Source organism: Strongylocentrotus purpuratus, unplaced genomic scaffold, assembly GCF_000002235.5.
Source record: "Strongylocentrotus purpuratus isolate Spur 01 unplaced genomic scaffold, Spur_5.0 spur5_scaffold_8, whole genome shotgun sequence".
NCBI lineage: Eukaryota > Metazoa > Echinodermata > Echinoidea > Camarodonta > Strongylocentrotidae > Strongylocentrotus > Strongylocentrotus purpuratus.
The window spans coordinates 2,899,445-2,919,416 of NW_022145614.1; the positions used below are offsets into that span (position 1 = coordinate 2,899,445).

Here is a 19,972-nt window from a genome sequence, read left to right on the forward strand (position 1 = left end):
TCATTCCCTTGACCTTGGCATACTGAACCTACATAACCTACATACTTTTATATTTGTAAGGTAATTTAATTAATAGCAGGAGAGAGAGATAGATGGAGAGAGAGAGAGAGAGAGAGAGAGGGGGGAGAGCAAATAGACACACACACACATACACGCACACACCAATACGCCCATCCTCAGACATAACACATAGCTCGTGAAAAAGCTCATACATAGAATTACAATTTGTATGTATCTTCTTCGTATAATTATTTCCATTAATAGTAGTATCACTAATAGTTTTAGTATTAGTATTGTTATCATCATTATTATGATTATTATTATTATCATCATTAGTAGTAATATTATTAGGATTTAGGAATAAGAATTTGAGATTCAGGTTCCATAAATGTTTACATACATCTTATGTACTTCCATACACCTTTAACATAACTTTGTTACAATCAAACAATTCTTTATTCTTTATTCTTTGCCCTTTTAATTGTCTTTGACTCTCAGCGCTGAAGATACACATTAGTGATTCGACTTCTTACCAACTACAGCAACACTTTCATGGAACATTCAAGATAGCTGAACGAGGAAACATATCAATTAAGGTAAATAAGATTCATGTTTTTATGAATGATCGTCGCGTTCACGGTTGAGGTTGAAATTTAATCCATATCTGAAAATCACAAAAATTGGCCTCCACTATTAATGGCGTAGCAAATCACTGTGATCTTTGCTCTTTTTTTTTTAATGATTTTTTTTATAGTCACGATGTGTTCCTCACAACACAATATATATATTTAATATTATAACAATCATCTTGGACCCCATGGAAGAAGAGTCTTGTCTCTATGGCTTGACTGAACTGGGTGTCCTTCCGACTTCATTATTGTCTTCTTCTGTTTTCCCTTTGTATATTATATTTGTTTTTAAATGTCTATTTATATTATGATATAAATGTTCTGTATATATATCATGTTTTTATTGTAAATTCGGAGAATAAATAAATAAATCAAATCAAATCAAAATCAAATAAAAACAAATAACGTACTTCATTAGTAAAGTTACTCAACTAATAACATAACGAGATAAATAGAAGGTAGAAACGGGTAGAGAAAGGGGAGAGAGAGAATGTTTTAAGTTTAGGTGTAGGGTCAAGGACGGGTACAACATTGGGTCGAGGGATGAAGTTAAGATTTAAGTTACCGTTACGAATCGACCGTTGAGCATTGTCGCCTGAGCATGAAGAATATCTGTGGCTGGGTTGAAAACCGGAAGGAAATAGAGGATTAAGAAAGTGTATGTAAAAGTTATACAACTTCTTTAATAATCTTTCTCTATGGGTATGTTAATGAAATCATAAGTAACAGCGTTTGAGGATTTAGGCTATTATGTACTCTTCCGCGAGCAAGTGAAATGAAAGCAAGCAAAATTATAACCGTTATACTATGGCAGTAGCTGATATGATAGGGCCTATTGCCATGGTTATTCGCGTATGTTTTTATATAATTTAATTCAAGTTATGTGATAGTCCGTCATGTTCATCTATTTACTTCTTATTCGTTCGACTTTGCTTGGATCACGTCCCATTATCATCTTAATCTAACCTTCCTTCGTGTTTGGCTACAATATTTGCTCAAAAAGAAAGCCAATTATGACTTAGCCAAACAATTGCTAAGTGCCAGCGATACATCTAGTCATTTTCTTTCGTAAACACCCTCTGGCAGGTGTGAGTTTAAATATATTATGTGAGTTTATCTTGTTTGCACACATTTAGCATGAACTGTACATCTGAATACATTCAGATGTATTAGAGTTTAGGCATAATAATATAATACGACTGAGACAATTTAAAGTATTATTGTACATTGTTGTTTACACAATCTTGCAAAATAAAACTTTCGATTTTTTGCATCTCCCCGTACAGGGTAAAGGAGCGATGAAGACTTTCTGGTTACTGGATCGCATCCCACCATTCACACCCCGTAAAGCACATGTAGAATGGGAACATGATAATCCACCATCCCATTATCCTTCAGCTCGGTCTATAACTCCATCAGTGCCTGGTACATCTCAACCAGCTTTATCAAACAGACGTCCTCCTAGCCGTCCGGTCACACCCATCTACCAACCCTCTCACCAACCAGCCTCACCCGGAAAGTGCCTGGACACGCCCATCACTGACTTATCCTTCATTAATAATGTCACGTTAGATGCCATCTCTTCTCCTGCACGAGATGGCACATCTCATCCTTTGTCACCTAGCAACGGAGAGTCCAGATCTCATCCCGTTACACCTAAGAAATCCCGCAACACACCGAGTAACCCAGTCACTCCTAGTAAAGTTTTAAAGTACAACCCCTTCATCTTATGCACTGAAGCACCACCTAACGAATAAACCCTAATGACGTTCCTGTGTTTATATTGCCTTCGCTACTGCAATCACTTCGAATCAATGACCAGATGACGTTGAAAATAACTCTATTTTGTAAAATAATGTACTTTTGTAATATTTCGACCTTTTATCGTGTTAATTTAGTAGGAGATTGCCTTCACGTAGAGTCATTATCATAAAGTAAGTTTCTGATGTTTTTTCTACTTCAAATTACACACATATGATAATGACATAGTCATGAGTATCTTCTATATTTAAACATGGCACTATGTGCCTTATGCCTAAGTGTATATAGACTAGAACGACCTCCAATAATCAATCGCAATGTAAGGTTTAATTTCATTTCGTGAATTGCATTTAAAAAATCGAACTCTAGTAGTATGCACCAGGCCTCTAAGCTATCTACCAACTCACGAATCACTACGGATTGCCGGCAGCGCTCTCTTTTTAATCAATTTGAATGAAGAGAGACAAAGGCTGCAATTTAATCAATCAATACGAGTTACTTTCGATTTACGTCTCTCGCTTGCACGATCTTTAGGTTTCCTCTAGCTCATTTTATCTTTATTTGGTCCACCCTCATTTTTGCCTTTTTCACAAAAGTGTAATAGGCTATTGCCGTTTTGCACATTCTTACTATTTGAATTTCCTTTAGTTTTGCAAAGTTTAGATCGATTCGTCACAGTAACTTATTATTAGAATTGCACTCTTGTCAACTTTATTAAGAATATAATGTGTTTATTCTGTTTTGTTCAATAAAGCCTTTTTTCTTTTTCTGGAGGAATGGGAAGGATACTTGAAATCTACATACATGCACTATAAATACATAAAAACATTAACATACATTAAGCGACCCCCCCCATGCCTACCAACCATATTCATTATCAGGTCATTTCAATGGCGATATTAGGTATATTTTCAAAACTTGTAGTCTTCCATGACAAGATAATTTTGCCATGTTAGGTCGACATTTGACTATTTTTTTATTAGAAATGTCGGATCACTTTTACCGAGAAGCAAAAACTGAAAATAAAATATACCGTCGGGAATTGTTCTCAGTTTTCAGAAATTGCCGACACAACCTTGTGAAGAAAGTCTTTTGACGTTGATATTTATCGAAACCTATACAAACACAAAATAATGGTACGAAATTAGGTGGCACATTTATATTTTTCCATTTGCTGTCGAGGTAAATATATCATCGAAAGATTTGCCGACAACTATGGATTGCCGACATAAGTTTTGTGAATGACCTATCATTAATGTTAAACACTTAAGAGCAAAGGAGTGTCATGGAAACCTACTCGAAGAAACTGTATCTAAATAAAATATACCGTCGGGAATTGTTCTCAGTTTTAAGAAATTGCCGACACAACCTTGTGAAGAAAGTCTTTTGACGTTGATATTTATCGAAACCTATACAAACACAAAATAATGGTACGAAATTAAGTGGCACATTTATATTTTTCCATTTGCTGTCGAGGTAAATATATCATCAAAAGATTTGCCGACAACTATGGATTGCCGACATAAGTTTTGTGAATGACCTATCATAAATGTTAAATACTTAAGAGCAAAGGAGTGTCATGGAAACCTACTCGAAGAAACTGTATCTATACAAAGTGATTTTTTTGTTGGGTTTGATTTGTAAGTTCCCAATTACCTGCAGATGAAATGTGTCATAATATACGACAATATATTCGGTGATAATATGGTATATTAGAAGGAGACAGTCATTGAATTTAGCCTCAACGTTACCTCAAGTCACTTCTCAAAATAGTGTAGGCTAAGGTTGGCAATATTCAAGTTCAAAATATTTTTGATGTGGGTATTCACTTATTTTACAGATTTTTTTTTTCTTCAAAATTTGGGCTCATTATCATGTGTGTAGGAATTGGGCGTCTAAAAGAATGGTGTATGATTGTCGGAGTGTTCGCATCCAGGATTTTTCGAGTGTAGACCTCTGTTGAACTTTTTTTCCAACTGGAAATGAGCTATACAAAGATTATCAAAAACAAATTATGAAAAGGGTTATAATGAAAATATTATCGGCGTGTTTCGTAAGCAGAGGGTTAGCCAACGGAGTCTCCAAGACAAATACACCCTGAGTGTGGGAAGTTGGATGGAGTGTGGGTGTTTTTGTGTGCGCGTGTGCGGTGCAGGTGTGCGTGTGTGTTACAGTGCTTACTTCTCCCTTTTCTCTTTTGCATCCAATACAAAAACGATATTGTACCTTTTTGTAAGAGCACGGGACGGGCATTATGTGTTCAGTCCTGACTACAGTTAATTCACAATCCATGGTCATTACTTGTAGTCGATGTGGGAACAAATTTAGAAGTAGATGTGTCTGAAATTGAGCGATGTGTCTAACGTTTTCTAAGCATAGGCATAATGTTGATGATATCAACGTGAGAGTACCCCAAGTACCTCTATTCAGCAAGTGCTCCTTTATTTTGTGTAGCTCATTCAGTTTATCTACAAGAACGTTACAATAGCGAACAAGAGATATACAACAATCTTACAGTTGAGTATACATAATACTTACAAAGCCCTTGATATCGCTTTAGCTTAGTCACTTCCCCGTGCTTCTCATGGGTTCATGATTAGCTCATGGATTATATTGACTCAAGATGTCTTTTGGGATTATTGTTTAAGTGGCCCAAACATTTTGAGAGATGTTTGCGCTTTTAAACAGCAAGGAAATATCCTGTATCAATTGGATGACATACCGGAAGAGAAGCGGGTAGGCAGTTGAAAGTGTTCTGTGTCGACCTTAAAGTTCTCTTTTTGCTCTTGTTTATGTTTATCGATTGGCTTATATTAACCTATGTTCTGAAACACACTTTGGGTGTATGAAAACACAAAATCTTACACATCTCCATGGAAAGCAATTTCTGCACACCTACACCCTGGCTGCATGCACAATGGGTAGGAACATGAGGGTGTAGGAAATAATCCTTAAAAAATGTTTTGTATAAAGAAGTTAAATGTTTTAGGGTACCCCCAACTTTTAACGTTCCAATACCCCTGAAGCTCAACAAACCCTAAACCTGAGTGTCGGGTTGCCATATACCTAGTGATATATTTGCGAATGAAGAGAAAAGAAATCTAGTATGAGTATATTTGATTATCACAATGATATCAACGTACTGCTTACTTGCGATCGATTTAATCGGAACTACTACAATCCTGTCAATAAGTAACACACGTGTGATAATCAATTATGGTTCTAACACGCGTTGTATCGTCTCTTGTGCCAATAATAAATGGATTTGTGCCTTTTTGTACTTTAAACTATATACCATCGACCTAAAGAGACGAATTTCTGTGTCTGTCATGTACCTTCATGCTTTATCTTCCATTTTCTCTATCTTTCTTTCTCTCTCCCCCTCTCTTTCTCTCTCTTCTCTGCTAGAAAGGTTATCATTTGTTATTATTATTATTTCCATTATCTGTAAATTGCTTGTGTATACACCTATGTTACAGACAACCTTTTGTTTTGTAGCGTGGGGGGGGGGGGGGGTGTAGGATAATTACCTATATACATATATTTTCTAATTATATTACAGAGCACTTGTAACTTTTTTTTTTATTCTCAAGGGGTCCATAAAATACGAGCCATGTTTTTTTTTATTAGACTCCTTCACTATGTTTTACCACTGCGCCAATCTTAAATGATTTATTTTAATGTATAATCATTTATAAAATGTTTAGTTTATATATTATGTTATTCAATTTGTATATTGCTTATTCATTTGATTAAGTTATATCATGTGGAAAATAAAGAAAACCTTCAAAGCTTGAAACCTTAAAACAATATATAGAACAAAGTAGGCTAGATGTGAGAAAATCCCTAAACTTTATACTCATGTGTAACTGTACATAATTTAAACAAGCATAATTTTGTGTGTGCGCCTCTCTCAGAATTACGATCGAAATATATGTATTTTTAAATGAGAATATATTTGTGTGGTCCTTAGGTGCCTTCATGTAACAATGTGCGTATATATAAGAGTAGTATTCGTATCACTATTATTTCGTACACAAAAATAGCAAATTATATTTTGTGATGAATGTATTTTTTTCTTCTGAGGCTTGTGCATTAATTCGAATCTAAGCGAATTATTACTATCCACAATATAGCCTCAAAAGAGATCAGCAAAGACGTGACAGATTATAACCACCGTATTCACAATTACTATGTACAAGAGTTGATCAACATTTTCAGTGCCAAAAGAGATTAACATAATGGAAATTGGTATATATTTATAATATACACTTGTATTTTAAACATTTATATTATTTTGTTCGATAAGTGATTGTTCCTTCCGTAAATACACGAATCTAAATTGATTTTTAGTTTAGTCGATGCAGTCTCCCCCATCATAAATTTATTGGATGCTTTTCATATTCGTTAATTACGTCAAAGACATAGCGATCTCAATTTACAAAAACTCATAACTTTGTTATGATTGTTTTCTTTGATTTTGTTCAAACTTTCACCAACCTGTATTCTTATTTTTGTTTTCACTCAACTCAACTTGTTTATAAAGGTTGGATTGTCAATTGACACGAATATGTGATATAATTATCATTGGAACAAGCGGTCTAGGTTGATATTGAATTGTAATATTTTTAGTGCTCCTCAATAATTCGCTAGCTTTAAACACGTACAATTTTCTGGTCAACGTTGTGTTAGACCTTAATTTGTGAATAGTATGATGCAGCACGAAAGATGGGTTTAGTATAATCATCGATATCCAAAACTATACTTGCAATATTGATGTATTTCAAACAGACGTGTTAGAGCCTAAGTAGGTGAGATTTGCCTTTTTTATGACATTATCTTTGTTGGAATAATCACGAAGTGTCTCAAATACCTGTGTACAGTCGTGGTTGCCCCCAATCCTTGTCGAGAACGTGTGCAATTAGTACAAAGTGCAATATGAAAGGGTGCGAAAGTGAATCAATAACTCTGTCATATCATAATGATGCTCTAGCGATATACTATGTCACGTTAATGAATTAATCACGTACTTGGTTTTTATTCACTCGTATCATTTGGTCGAGGGGCTATAGCTCATGAACACAATTTAATTTGTTGAAAAGATAATAGTTACTGTCATGACTTCTGTGACATTTCTTTGTACTTACAATACGAGTTAGAATCAATGTCAATGCCGAATCCACGATTATGCGGGGAAGGGGCATCGGCTTTCCTACCATTAAAGAAGTTAGTCGATTTTCATGTTTTATCCTTTCTCCTTATACTAGGGGGCCACTCCCTCTAGATTCACCCATCACCCATGTGGACGAACATAAACCACATTAAATATTGTCATTCATTTCGGGAGCTATACTCTAGATTAGCACATTTGTTGGAAATTAAAGCTTCTGTTTATGATCAAGAGAAAGAAAATTCAAGTGCATGTACCCTTTATTTCCTCCAACCATAATTGGCTGAGATGTATTTGTCACGGTGCCATTAGTGACGAATGGGAATGATGTTTGGCGATGAATAAAATACATAATAATAAGCAACCCCATTACATATTTTTCTTCGTTGCATCATCGCCATTCATCAATATCGGCATCGCAACAAAACCCAGGCAATAATGGTTCCATGAAATAAAGTGTACGTGTACTTTCATGTTTGATTGTCAACTTCGCCAACACAGATTCCATCTCACAAAGGTGTCCTTTTCTAAGATGAATCCATTAGAATGGATAGCCTTGTCATGCGTTTCAATTGACACGAATATGTGATGTAATCATAATTGGAACAAGCGGTCTAGGTTGATATTGAATTGTAATATTTGTAGTGCTCCTCAATAATTCGATAGCTTTAAACACGTACAATTTTCTGGTCAACGTTGTGTTAGACCTTAATTTGTGAGTAGCATGATGCAGCACGAAAGATGCGTTTAGTATAATCATCGATATCCAAAACTATACTTGCAATATTGATGTATTTCAAACAGACGTGTTAGAGCATAAGTAGGTGAGATTAGCCCTTCTTTATACCATTATCTTTGTTGGAATAATCACGAAGTGTCGCATATACCTGTGCACAGTCGTGATCTGGCGTAACTAATCGCCCCCAATCCTTGTCGAGAACGTGTGCAATTATTACAAAGTGCAATATGAAAGGGTGCGTAAGTGCAATCAATAATTCTGTCATATCGTAATCATGCTCTAGCGATATACCATGTCACGTTAATGAAGTGATCACGTACTTGGTTTTTATTCACTTGTATCATTATGTCGAGGGGCTATAGCTCATGAACACAGATTAATTCGTTGAAAAGATAATAGTTACTACAGCTAAAGTCTGTCATGACTTCTGTGACATTGCTTTGTATTTACAACACGAGTTTTAATGCTAGTCATCAATGCCAAGGATTTCCTTACCATTAAAGAAGTTAGCTGATTTTTCATGTTTTACCCTTTCTCCCTATATAGTAGGGGGCTGCTCCATCTAGATCCACCTACAGTGTATCATCCATGTGGACGAGCATAAACCACATTAATTATTGTCATTCATTTCGGGAGTTATACTCTAGATAAGTACGTTCGTTAAAAATAAAAGCTTCTGTTTATGAAGAGAAATGCAAATTAAAGTACATCGTGTACCCTTTATTTCCTTGAACCCAATTGTCTGGGATTTGTTACGATGTCACTAGTGACGAATATAGCAATGATGTTTGGCGATGAATAGAATACTTAAAAAGCAACCCCATTATCTTCATCGCATCATTGCCATTCATCAATATCGGCATCGCAACAAAACCCATGCAATAATGGTTCCATGAAATAAAGTGTACGTGTACTTTCATGTTTGATTGTCAACTTTGCCATTACAAATTCCATCTCGCAAAGATGTCCTTATCCAAAACACATTAATAAATTAATGACTATGGTGTTGTTCGCTCAACTTTATAGTCAATATATCAAAATCATTGGAATCCATTCGTTTGTCATTTTCAGTGGAGAAAATAATCATTATTTGTGCTGATTTTTCAGGTACACAATTTAATTTATCTGATAGCGATCGTTGTAATAGCAATGTCGATAACATTAGGCCTCATCATGTTAGTAATAATTATGTAAATACAGACCCAATGTAATGAAAGGGAAGGAAGAAATTGTAAACTTTCATCAATACGTTTTCACTAGAAATCACCTTCCTCCCTTCACAAAAAAACAACAAGTTGAATTAACAATAACTAAATATATAAGCAAATAAAGTATTAAGAAATATAGAAGTAAAACAAAATAAATGCGTGTACCAAGTTCAATCGGTGACTTTTTCATCAACAAAGACCATCACAGATGTATTCGAAAATCACCATAGAAACCATCTTGTTTAAGACGATACTATATATAGTGTGCAATTAGTAGACTGGGATCAATGTTGAATGCGTTAAACTAAAATCTAAAAGCCGGAAGAGAGGCAGAGATACTTCTTCTTCTTCGCTTCAACTACAGGCCACCGTCGGGTGTATTCAATGGAAAGTGGTTTATTGCTCTAGTTTTTACATCGACCTTAAAGTTCTCGTTTTGATTTTCTTGATGTTTGATATCTGACCTATATATATCTCTAGTCCTTTATTTCCCTCGCTCACATTACAACTTATCCAAAACTATTTTCTTCTATCAAACCTCTTTACTCTCTATACCACTTTGTTCATTACGCATCAAACCCTTTGTTGAGCACATTGACGTTATGTAAATATCAGAGAATAATTATTGTAGTGCCTCTTGTATACAAAATGTGATAATACCTGTGTATAGTGTATATAATTATTTTGTACATACTTCGAAGTATTTATGAATATTAAATTGACACACTGTTGTAAATTTTGGGAGTACAAATACTTGTCCATTTTGTTGTTTGTTTTTTCAAATATTATTGATGACTAGCAGGTTGATGAATTCATATCAATAACACTGATCGAGATATATGTGAATTGACGAATTGGAATGATGGATTAATACTCTGAAAGAAAGGTTTTAGACAAATTAATGAACAGTAAAAAGTAAAGAGAAATAATGCCAGATTTAAAAAGGAAGGGGGAAATACAAATACTCAGTGTATCAGAAAATATGCCGTTTATTACAAAATTTAGGGAAGGAGCGATAATTCCAATGAAAGTCATATCCATTTTTTAAAAAGATTTATGATTGTCTATTTTCTCCTTTCTTAATTAGTCTATAATATGACCATTATACTGTAAATCTAGTAATACATTAGTAGAAGTTTGGTTGAATTTAGGAATCATGTATGCTATATGATCCATTGCATCTATGTAATATGTACAATGGTAGCCCTATCATGTATGGTTGTATAATAATACTGGTCATAAAAGAATGATCAAATCTATCGATAACTGGTTTCCAATGTAAAACTGTACACATTATGAATCATCTCATATAATATATACAAATCAATATCATTTCATTAATCATCTGCATACTCTCCATCACACAGACAATATTAAAGCAATACAATGTGACACAGAAAGACCCTATCAACAGTGTCAAAGAAAATACATATATTTAGCAAGTGGCTAGATAACTAACTGTACCACATACTAATCATAAATTTATTATCACAATCTTTAGATTAGGTTTGAATAATAACAAAACTAATATCATACTAAAACAAAGCTATAACTCAAAGCCCTAGAGCAAGAAAAGAATTAATAACAAATATTAAATAATTAATAATGAAATGTTTAATTGCTACTTAAAATAAGTACTTGGCACATTTATTCATATTTGCAAAAGTATTTACTCCAATTTCATACAAAAAAATAAAAATGAAATAAAATCTTAATTGTTGAAATTCTATGTATGAAATAGAGCAGTTTTCCTAGCATAATCTCAAGTCAGGCCCAATCGAATTCTATCATGTCATTTATTCATCATCTTTCAAAAAAGCAATATAAAAAGAAAAGTCCTGAACAGCATTTTAGAACTCAAGTCCACTGACAATAAAGAAAATCTAAATGACATTATTTTAATGTACAAATATCTGAAATGGGCTTATGATATGGTTGTACAACACATCCTCTTGCGACAATCGCTTCGCATAGATTTTGTGCACTTACTGAATTCTATATGTCAACCCTAGACCCAACGACATACCCAACTCCATCTCTAACACTGAACCTAACTTAAAACCCAATTGCAACCCCTAACTCTTACACTACACCTTTGACAAAATAAAGTCTGGAGCACTTGTCGCCGCGGCATATGCCAGAGCGCCTAAGGTATATGTAAAACATACATTAGATTCCTTTTGGTTACTGTGCTACCGGTGTTCTTTGTATTCTGCCTCTCCATTCATGGTATTGTTACATCGAGATGATACATAGATTATTTTAATATGAGTTGTACAAGAATTGCACACAGTGGTCATTATTATGGTCACATAGACCTTTGAATGTAAGTTTTGCTCACTGAAACATAAAGATTTATCTACCATTTTACTGATAATGAATGAAATATCTGAGCACTCATTACAACCTAATCCTAACAATACAGACAAATATGAGTGCAAAATGAAATACACCCAATATACTTTTTATGGCAAATACTCTATCAAAGCAGTACCGGTATGTGTTAATGTCAGAAGTAGTATACTCTCATAGTCAGACGATCAAATCTTTGTAAATTATGGAATGAAACATTTGAAGGAAACTTTTTTATAAGACTTACTATCTAAAATAACACAGCTACAGAGTAAAATAATAAATAACATAAAGAGTATTTGACTTAGGACTAACAATATTACCTCCACATGTACATGTACCGGTATATGTTACTGTATGTACATGTGTGACTAAAATATTAGTCTTAATTGAAATATATATAAACCCATATTAAAGATTTACATTTCTACTCCTAACAAGAGAACAACAGAGGTATAATACATTGTTTCTAACATTGTTAACAATTTACCTATGATATCATAACTGTGAGCTTGATACCTTGATCAGGTTAGTCAGAGAAGTACATTTGGCAAATTTTGAAAGGAGGTCTGTAAAAATTAATTAATTGCTTGTAAAGAGCTGATTTATGTTTCATTTTGAGGACTACCAGTATCACTAAAGCAGTTGAAATATAGAAAAAAATAGGTGTTTGATTTCAAGGATGGAAATAAATGCTAACCATAAAGGCTCATCTAATCACATAAGATTAAAAAAGTAAACATTATTATGTAATGTACATCAAATACACCAAAAAGATTGTCCTTAACTTATCACAATTGAATTTGTTCACATTATTATGGGACAAATTATCTCATATGCAAGAAACTTATCAGTTTTCCTGCAACTGACCTATGAATGATTACTATAAATTAAAAATATAGATAAATATGCTTTAAGCTTGTACATTTTTCATGTTGAAGCAAAGAGATAGAGAAGTCCTTTGGCATAGCTGATAATCTCTGAACCACCTAACTTACTCTCTCCATAAAATCTATCCACAAATGTGATTGGAACCTGAAAATATAAGAAAAAGAAAACAAATTGTGAAGTATTTACTTTGTATGTTGAATACGCCCCAAGAATAAGCAATGTAAAATTGTTCGAAAAAATTCTTACACGTTTTCTTGATGTTGTAATTTTGGACAATAAAAACAACCTCATTTTGGGATCATTTCATTTGGACGCTCTGTCTTCATGTTCAAACTAGCTGGAAAATATTTTAAATAAACTATGTTTGCCAATATTTTTAGAGGGAATAAAAATGCTTCCTGGCTAAGCTCAACCAAAGAAGTTGGGAACAATACATTCAGGTGTGCATTAATAATATATTGTACATCACGGATGAGTACTACATTATATGGATAATAATTTTAGAAAGAGTCATACAAATTTGAAAAAAAGTATCAAAACAAAAAAAATATATATTTCTGTAAACTAAAATTCAGATAGAAACAACCTTAGAGATGCCAATTGAAGGTTAAAATATTTGAGGGAGTCATTTTCATAATATAAAAAAATAAGATTACATAACATTATATGAGAGATATAATGGCAGTGATATGTACTATACAAATTCAGTATCATTACTCATTACTAATATCATTTAACTAAAAATATTGGGGGGTGTTACTTGAAGAATGTTTTGTATCATTATTCATTCAATGTTGTAAGCTAGTGCTGCAATATGATTTACAGCTTAGATCTAACTTATTGAATGGTGCAAGTGATTGAATGAATAATGAAATACATGATATTGTAATCCTTACCTCTCCTATTTTGTATCCAAACTGCCTTGCTCTGACAATCATCTCCATCTGGAACACATAACCCTTAGAGACGCAGGAATCAATCAATCGCTGGAGGACTTCTTTCTTGTAAAGACGGAAGCTACCTGTCAGGTCAGAGGCTCCGGGTCGCAGAAGGACTTGGGCCAAGAAATTAGCTCCACGGCTTTGGAGAGAGAGAGAGCAGTATTCATCAGTTTATCAATTTATGTCATTTGAGATTCCTTGAAAGAATGTGTAGATTTTTAATCTTTTTAGACTTATTATCTTGAGGAAAGGACTCACAAATGCATAATGAAAGAAAGCTTAGAATTTGTATTTTAGTATGACCACAGGCAATTGCAAGGAAGCTTTGGGCCAACTACATTGCTACAACACTGTCCTTTGGCAACACATTGATCTACATTTGCCACTCTCCACCCACGTGTTAAATGGGTACCCGGTAGGATGCGAAAGCTAATGTGCTTAGATTAGCAAGTATGCGCTTGTACAAATGACGCCTGGCTGGAATGCTCCCCAGGGAGTGGAGAATGTGCATACATTGTTTGCGGGTAAGCCTGAATCCGATGACCAGGGTAATATATAAATCTGTAAAGCGCTTTGAGAGGGCCATCGGTCCTGAAAAGCGCTATATAAGAACTAGCTATTATTACTTGCAGTCTAAGCATTTGCACACAAAAGTAATATGGACTGAATTCCACTGAATGTAGTATTTGATACTGGTACATGGAACTCAAAGAAATTAGACAGTCAGTAGAGGGCAAGTACAATTTCAAAGATGGGAATGAATTTGCCATCACATGGAGAATTCATATTCTAAAAAGAGGTGCCAAGATGTACAGAAGAAGTTCAGAAAGAGAAGGAAAGACAGACTGTATATTTTGCAGGAGTAAATTAAAAGAAACATTTGAAACAATAACCATCAAATCATTTCAATTGAAAGTTCAGCTTATCTGAAGCAACACACCGTCCATTGTTTGAATTTTACCTGATGATTTTCCTTTTCAAGTCCCATCCATAGACGCCACCATTGCCTGCATACCTGGTACCAGAGACAACATCACACTGTTCTTCCTTCTGTAATCTGTCAACACAAGAGGCACACAGCAACAAATTTATTCTACATGTGGGTTGTTCAAAGACAAATTTGTACCTAAATGGATATTAAGGAGACTCAGTCTTCATCTAGTCACAGGGAAAGTTCAAGATATTTTGTCCCATATACATACTAATCTTCAATGTCAGTAATTCTGATAATCATATAAAGATCACAGCCTCTTCTAAACTTTGGATCATACCAAGTACTACGGAAAAAGTACTCTTTTGATGTCGATTGTTGTTCAGTTTCCATTTTGGTTATTGCTGTTATGCATGGATTAGCAAATGGCTAAATACCTTTGAATTGCTCCATCATACTTGTATAAAATGGAATGAAAATGTCAATCTCCTCCAACAACGATGATGTGTATCATTAAAGAAACATGTTTTCCAATGTAGCAGACTAGGAATAATGCAAAAGTTTGCTGGAAATAAAATAATCCTGGATAAAAATTTGTCAACACAGTTTCCTGGAAGTAAGAGAGGACAATCCTTCCTACATTTTGAGCACTGGGTCAAACTTTGAGTGGTTAAATGTTTAACTTTCAGGCTATGCAACTTTTCAAAACAAAAACTAACAGAGGAAGACATAACCAGTTATGCTTTAATGCCACACTAGTCTTATTTTTCACTATCTATTAGAAGTGGAAAAACAAAATTATAGCATAACATTCAAGCAAGCATTTATAATACAGTTGAGTGTTTAAATGATGTTTTAATCAATTCTCATTTGCAAAGGCTACTCAATAAACTTTCCACATAAAATCCTAAGATATATACCGGGAAGGTACATTCACAATCTATTTTTATATCTTAAACCTTCCATAATTGATATGTAAATACTAAATAGAAATTTGTTTAAATAGCATTTCATAGTATAACCTCAAAAACAACTTACCTGATGAATTCAGAAATGAACTTTGGCTGAAAAAACAAGGAGATGAAAACGAAAGATAAACTTGTTGTACATAAGAGCAATGCAATTTTTGTTGTTTGTGTAAAGGCAAAGAATTCAAGTCAGTGTTGTGCTGCAGGTGATTTGCATCACTTTTAAAACAAATTACAATTTTACTGAAAATGTTTTTTGAACTTTTTAGTCTGATCAGAGCTTTTTAGTCATTGACTGCGAGCCTTTGCATTGTTTTCTTTTCTTCTTCAATTCATTACAAACACGGAAAAGGTCTGTGTGAGGGATTCAGTGGAATTGTATTATTCTTGAAGTATCCTATTTGTCCTAGACGAAGTTACTAATCAGTTTTATTCAATTCTAGTAACTAAAGATACTTTGAGAGAACACACATCAGTGCTATTTAACAGAAAGGACAAATCTGTTTTTCACTTCAAATATGCTGTTCTCATATTAAAATTCACCTCCCCCCCCCCCTGTTGGATATTTATCTACCAGTAACCATATCTTCAAATATGAAGGCATTACAGAGCAAAATTGTTTTGTGGCTGTGTTTTTCCATCATAGGTGTTTTTGTTTGTTTTTGTTAATAGATAATTAATATTTCTTTTCATGCCTGCATCCTATATCAGCACTGTACATTGCCTTGATAATACACTATAACTATAACTTTCAAAAGGTAAATATTATTATAATATTATAAATGAATTGATGCCAAATGTGCCTGGGAGGAGAACAGTGATCTTAATCAACATGAAATACATATCAATGAAATAAATGGCTTTGCTGCATTAAAAATTATAATTTTACAATTGCTTTTCATATCTGAGGGATAATGGATGGCAGAAGACATTGTATCTTTGGAAGATATCACCCTTAAATTGTATAAATTTTGATGAGAGAAAAGCAACTTACATGGTGAGAAAGATCAGCATCCATTATGATGATGAAGTTTCCTGTAGCATGCTTGATACCATGGATGTATGCAGTACCTGGAATCAAATCACAGTGACTTCAATTACAGAAGGTAATGACATGACAATTTGCCTAATGTACAGATAGAGCACTAATGATTCTTTTTTCTTTTTTTACTTTACTTAACTTTTTACTTTACTTTTTTTTTACTTTAAACTTTAACTGACTCATAAGAAATTGTATTTCATCCTCTGACTTTTACACAAAATACCTGACAATAAATTTTTTCTTCACATCACTGTAATTCTACCATTACCTGCACAAATATCAAGGAATTTCATTTTGTTTTATTGTTGAAAAAAAAACCCTGTGTTGTCGATTAATCTACCTCTTGATGAAGTATATAAACATTATAAAGCGATGCATGTATGTCATTTTTAGACATCCAGCTACTCTTATACATGTGACTGGAGCTACGAGAAAATTATATGGTATAATGGTAAGGTGTTATCACACAAGATGTATGTACATGATTAAACAAACATTGGTGGTCTATTCTTATACCCCTAAATCACATTGATCAAAGTGAAACTCACCTAGTCCAAGTTTCTTTGCTCTTGGTCGCAATACCTGAAGAACAAAACACAAATGGTTACAATCAATGAGATTCAACTAGTGGTGTGCTATTTTTTCTGAAAGCAATTTCCTAAATCACATTCACATTAAGTCACAACTAAGTGTAAGCACACTCTTATATTTGTCGCTTTTATTGCACATTCACTTTCTATCAGATCTATTTATTTGTTCAATCATAAATATTTGACTATACTTAAACATTTTACCAATATAATCAGATTCAAATTAGGAACTCACAAGATGGGCTACACTTTGTAGAAATTTACACAATGGATACTCAAAATATCTATGGATTTTCTACTCCAATGAAAAATAAAAGTATGAACAGAAAATTAGTCATAGTTCAAAAGATTAAATCCAATGAATTTTATATGTAAAATAAGATTGAAACTTGAAACTCCTAACAATGTAAATCAGATATTTCTTACATTACAATTAAATAAATCTAAAATCAATGGAATGGAAATTCAGACAAAATAAATAGAAACACTTACAATTTTGTCACTTCCGTATATATCTTGCAATTGCTTAGCTACCTCCAGTGTACCGTCAGGACTTCCATCGTCGATAACAATAATTTCATAATCATGACCACTGTAAATAAAAAAGAAATATTGATTATACCCTCTAGTCTATTTTTCCTCTTAAAAATCTGATATTTAGAAACTATTTCATAACAAGAATCTAAATGAAACAAACAATATTTAAAACGTGTAATATTAATTTCTTTGCAAAGGAAAATTTCAATTTATCCCCAAAAACATGAAACGTTGAAAAGCTGAATTGTTATTGGCATTTGTTGAACTTGGACGTAACTTTGTGTTCGATCAGAATCATGCAGTTAGTTACAACAAATACAAGTGCAGCGTTTGCAGTCAAAGCTACGTGCCTGCTATCTGCTCATATGAATAAAGCTTGCGCTTGTACACACATGGAAAACGCCATTAAATTCAACAGCAACAACAAGTCAACAACAACACACTGCTACAGAAGTGGACGTGCGTGGCCGTGGGGCGCATGCATATGATAATGCATACGCACATAGACAAGTCGGGACCATAGAGATATATAACTACTAACACACAAATGTTATTAAGTATATATCTCTATGGTCGGGACGCGCGTTTCCGTTTTACACCCTGCCCTAGGCTTTTCGGCAAGAAATTACACGAAACATGCTGATCCGAAGTCTAAGTTTGTTTATATCGACGTCAAGAATAGCGAAGCCAAAGCTTATGTACAATTTCAATTGGGGATGCGAGGGTCTTCTTGTTCAAGACGGTTTTCCCGATATATTATTGTTTTGTTATCGCTGGGCTAAATTTTGCGAGCTGATCACGCATCCTCACGCTCTTAGAGTATTGCGTATTAATGGATAAAAATAAATGATACGAGTAGGAAGATCAACTAGTTAGTATAGAGAGTTAGCTAGCGCTACGTGACGTTTTCAGAGTTCTGGTGGTGTGCAGAGCGCCGAGGCAAGATGTGGACGACTAGACTTCGAATACCAGTCGGTTTGTAAAATTTTATTGGAGAAAAGCCTAGGGCAGGGTGTAAAACGGAAACGCGCGGTCGGGACCCAAAAATGGGTCTGTCTGGTCTATACGTGGGACTGAAGTAAAATATTTCGAAAGTTTTACTAGCATTTTCTTACCTCTCTGAAAATGATTTTACGATGAGCCAAGTGATTAAAGGAAGGTTTTCCTTCTCATTGTAGGTAGGGAGTAAAATTGAGTACTTATCAGCTTTAGATCGCGGCATTTTTCCCGTAAAAATGTTGACACGTCGTAGGGCAGAAATGATCAAATGAATAATACTGTATCTTTGAGATACAAATTGAAGAGGGAAATTTACTGCGGTATGTTGCGTAATAATTATAGAAGTATTATTGGGAAATATTTAATTGATATGAGCCGAATTCCCAACATATTTTTCTTTTTTCTGTTTTAATTTGTTTTTTTTCTCCAACTCTCTCAATATTATTATTATCTATATTATTATTAATATTCAAAACTCACGAGATATACCAAACGGACTAGAGCCTATAGGTCTACAAAGAATCAACCATGGGCTTGAACTTTTGAATCAACGTGGAATTAAGCAGAGGTATCTTGTGGTTTCCCTCCAAACACTCTCGATATCATCCAAGTTACTTCTTTCCTCACGCTTTCTTCTCCAGCTAATATCCTTACAGCAGCTAGCTTCATTTGTTTTTCCGTCGATGCATATCAAAGTTTATCAGTATTATCTTTCTTTTCTCTTTTATCTTCTTCTTTCTCCTCAGGTTTCATAGTTTTAGACGTCATCGATGTCGATCCCAACACTGTACGACCTCTATCACTATCGCTAGTGATACTTGTGAATATAATACAGAACATGCCTCTTGCCCCCTCTTGCCCTATTGACTAAGGGGAGGGGTGCTATTACAGGGCGCATTTTGACAGTGGGTTGGTTTTATTTTCTGTATAAAATAGGTATGTATTTACGCATATAATACAATTAATAGTTTTAAAGATTGCTGGATTGCTCGTTCTATTCAAAGAAATGAGAGGCCTGCATGTAAGAGCTTCAGGTATCCAGGAATCGAAGCGATCTCGGAGTCGCATTTTCTGGATACCCCTGTTTGTGGCATATCATACCAATATGAAAAAAGGAACGATAGTAATAGGCTTATTTCCGAAACTAAGCGAGGAATTTCTAACTTACGTGTTTCCTCTATATACAGGTGAGAACTTGTACTGAACTTGGTGCT

The 19,972-nt window shown here is 34.1% G+C and overlaps 2 protein-coding genes across 2 annotated transcripts in view; one reads left to right on the forward strand and one right to left on the reverse strand.

The window, feature by feature from the left end:
• LOC589192 overlaps positions 1 to 3,229 on the forward strand; it is a 29,957-nt gene extending 26,728 nt beyond the window's left edge. Inside the window, exons 4-5 of the mRNA XM_011683791.2 lie at positions 499 to 596; positions 1,916 to 3,229. Coding sequence (XP_011682093.2) covers positions 499 to 596; positions 1,916 to 2,386 — 569 coding nt within the window. The 3' untranslated portion in view covers positions 2,387 to 3,229. The remainder of the gene's footprint in view (positions 1 to 498; positions 597 to 1,915) is intronic.
• A 7,243-nt stretch (positions 3,230 to 10,472) lies between these two features.
• LOC589166 (dolichol-phosphate mannosyltransferase subunit 1) lies at positions 10,473 to 19,052 on the reverse strand. The gene is made up of 8 exons (XM_788816.5): positions 18,875 to 19,052; positions 17,715 to 17,814; positions 17,181 to 17,214; positions 16,585 to 16,661; positions 15,661 to 15,686; positions 14,653 to 14,748; positions 13,647 to 13,830; positions 10,473 to 12,894 (listed from the first exon to the last, which is right to left on the reverse strand). The coding sequence occupies exons 1-8, from the start codon at positions 18,979 to 18,981 to the stop codon at positions 12,790 to 12,792; spliced, it is 729 nt and encodes a 242-aa protein (XP_793909.2). The 5' UTR covers positions 18,982 to 19,052; the 3' UTR covers positions 10,473 to 12,789.
• Between the last annotated feature and the right edge of the window lie 920 nt (positions 19,053 to 19,972).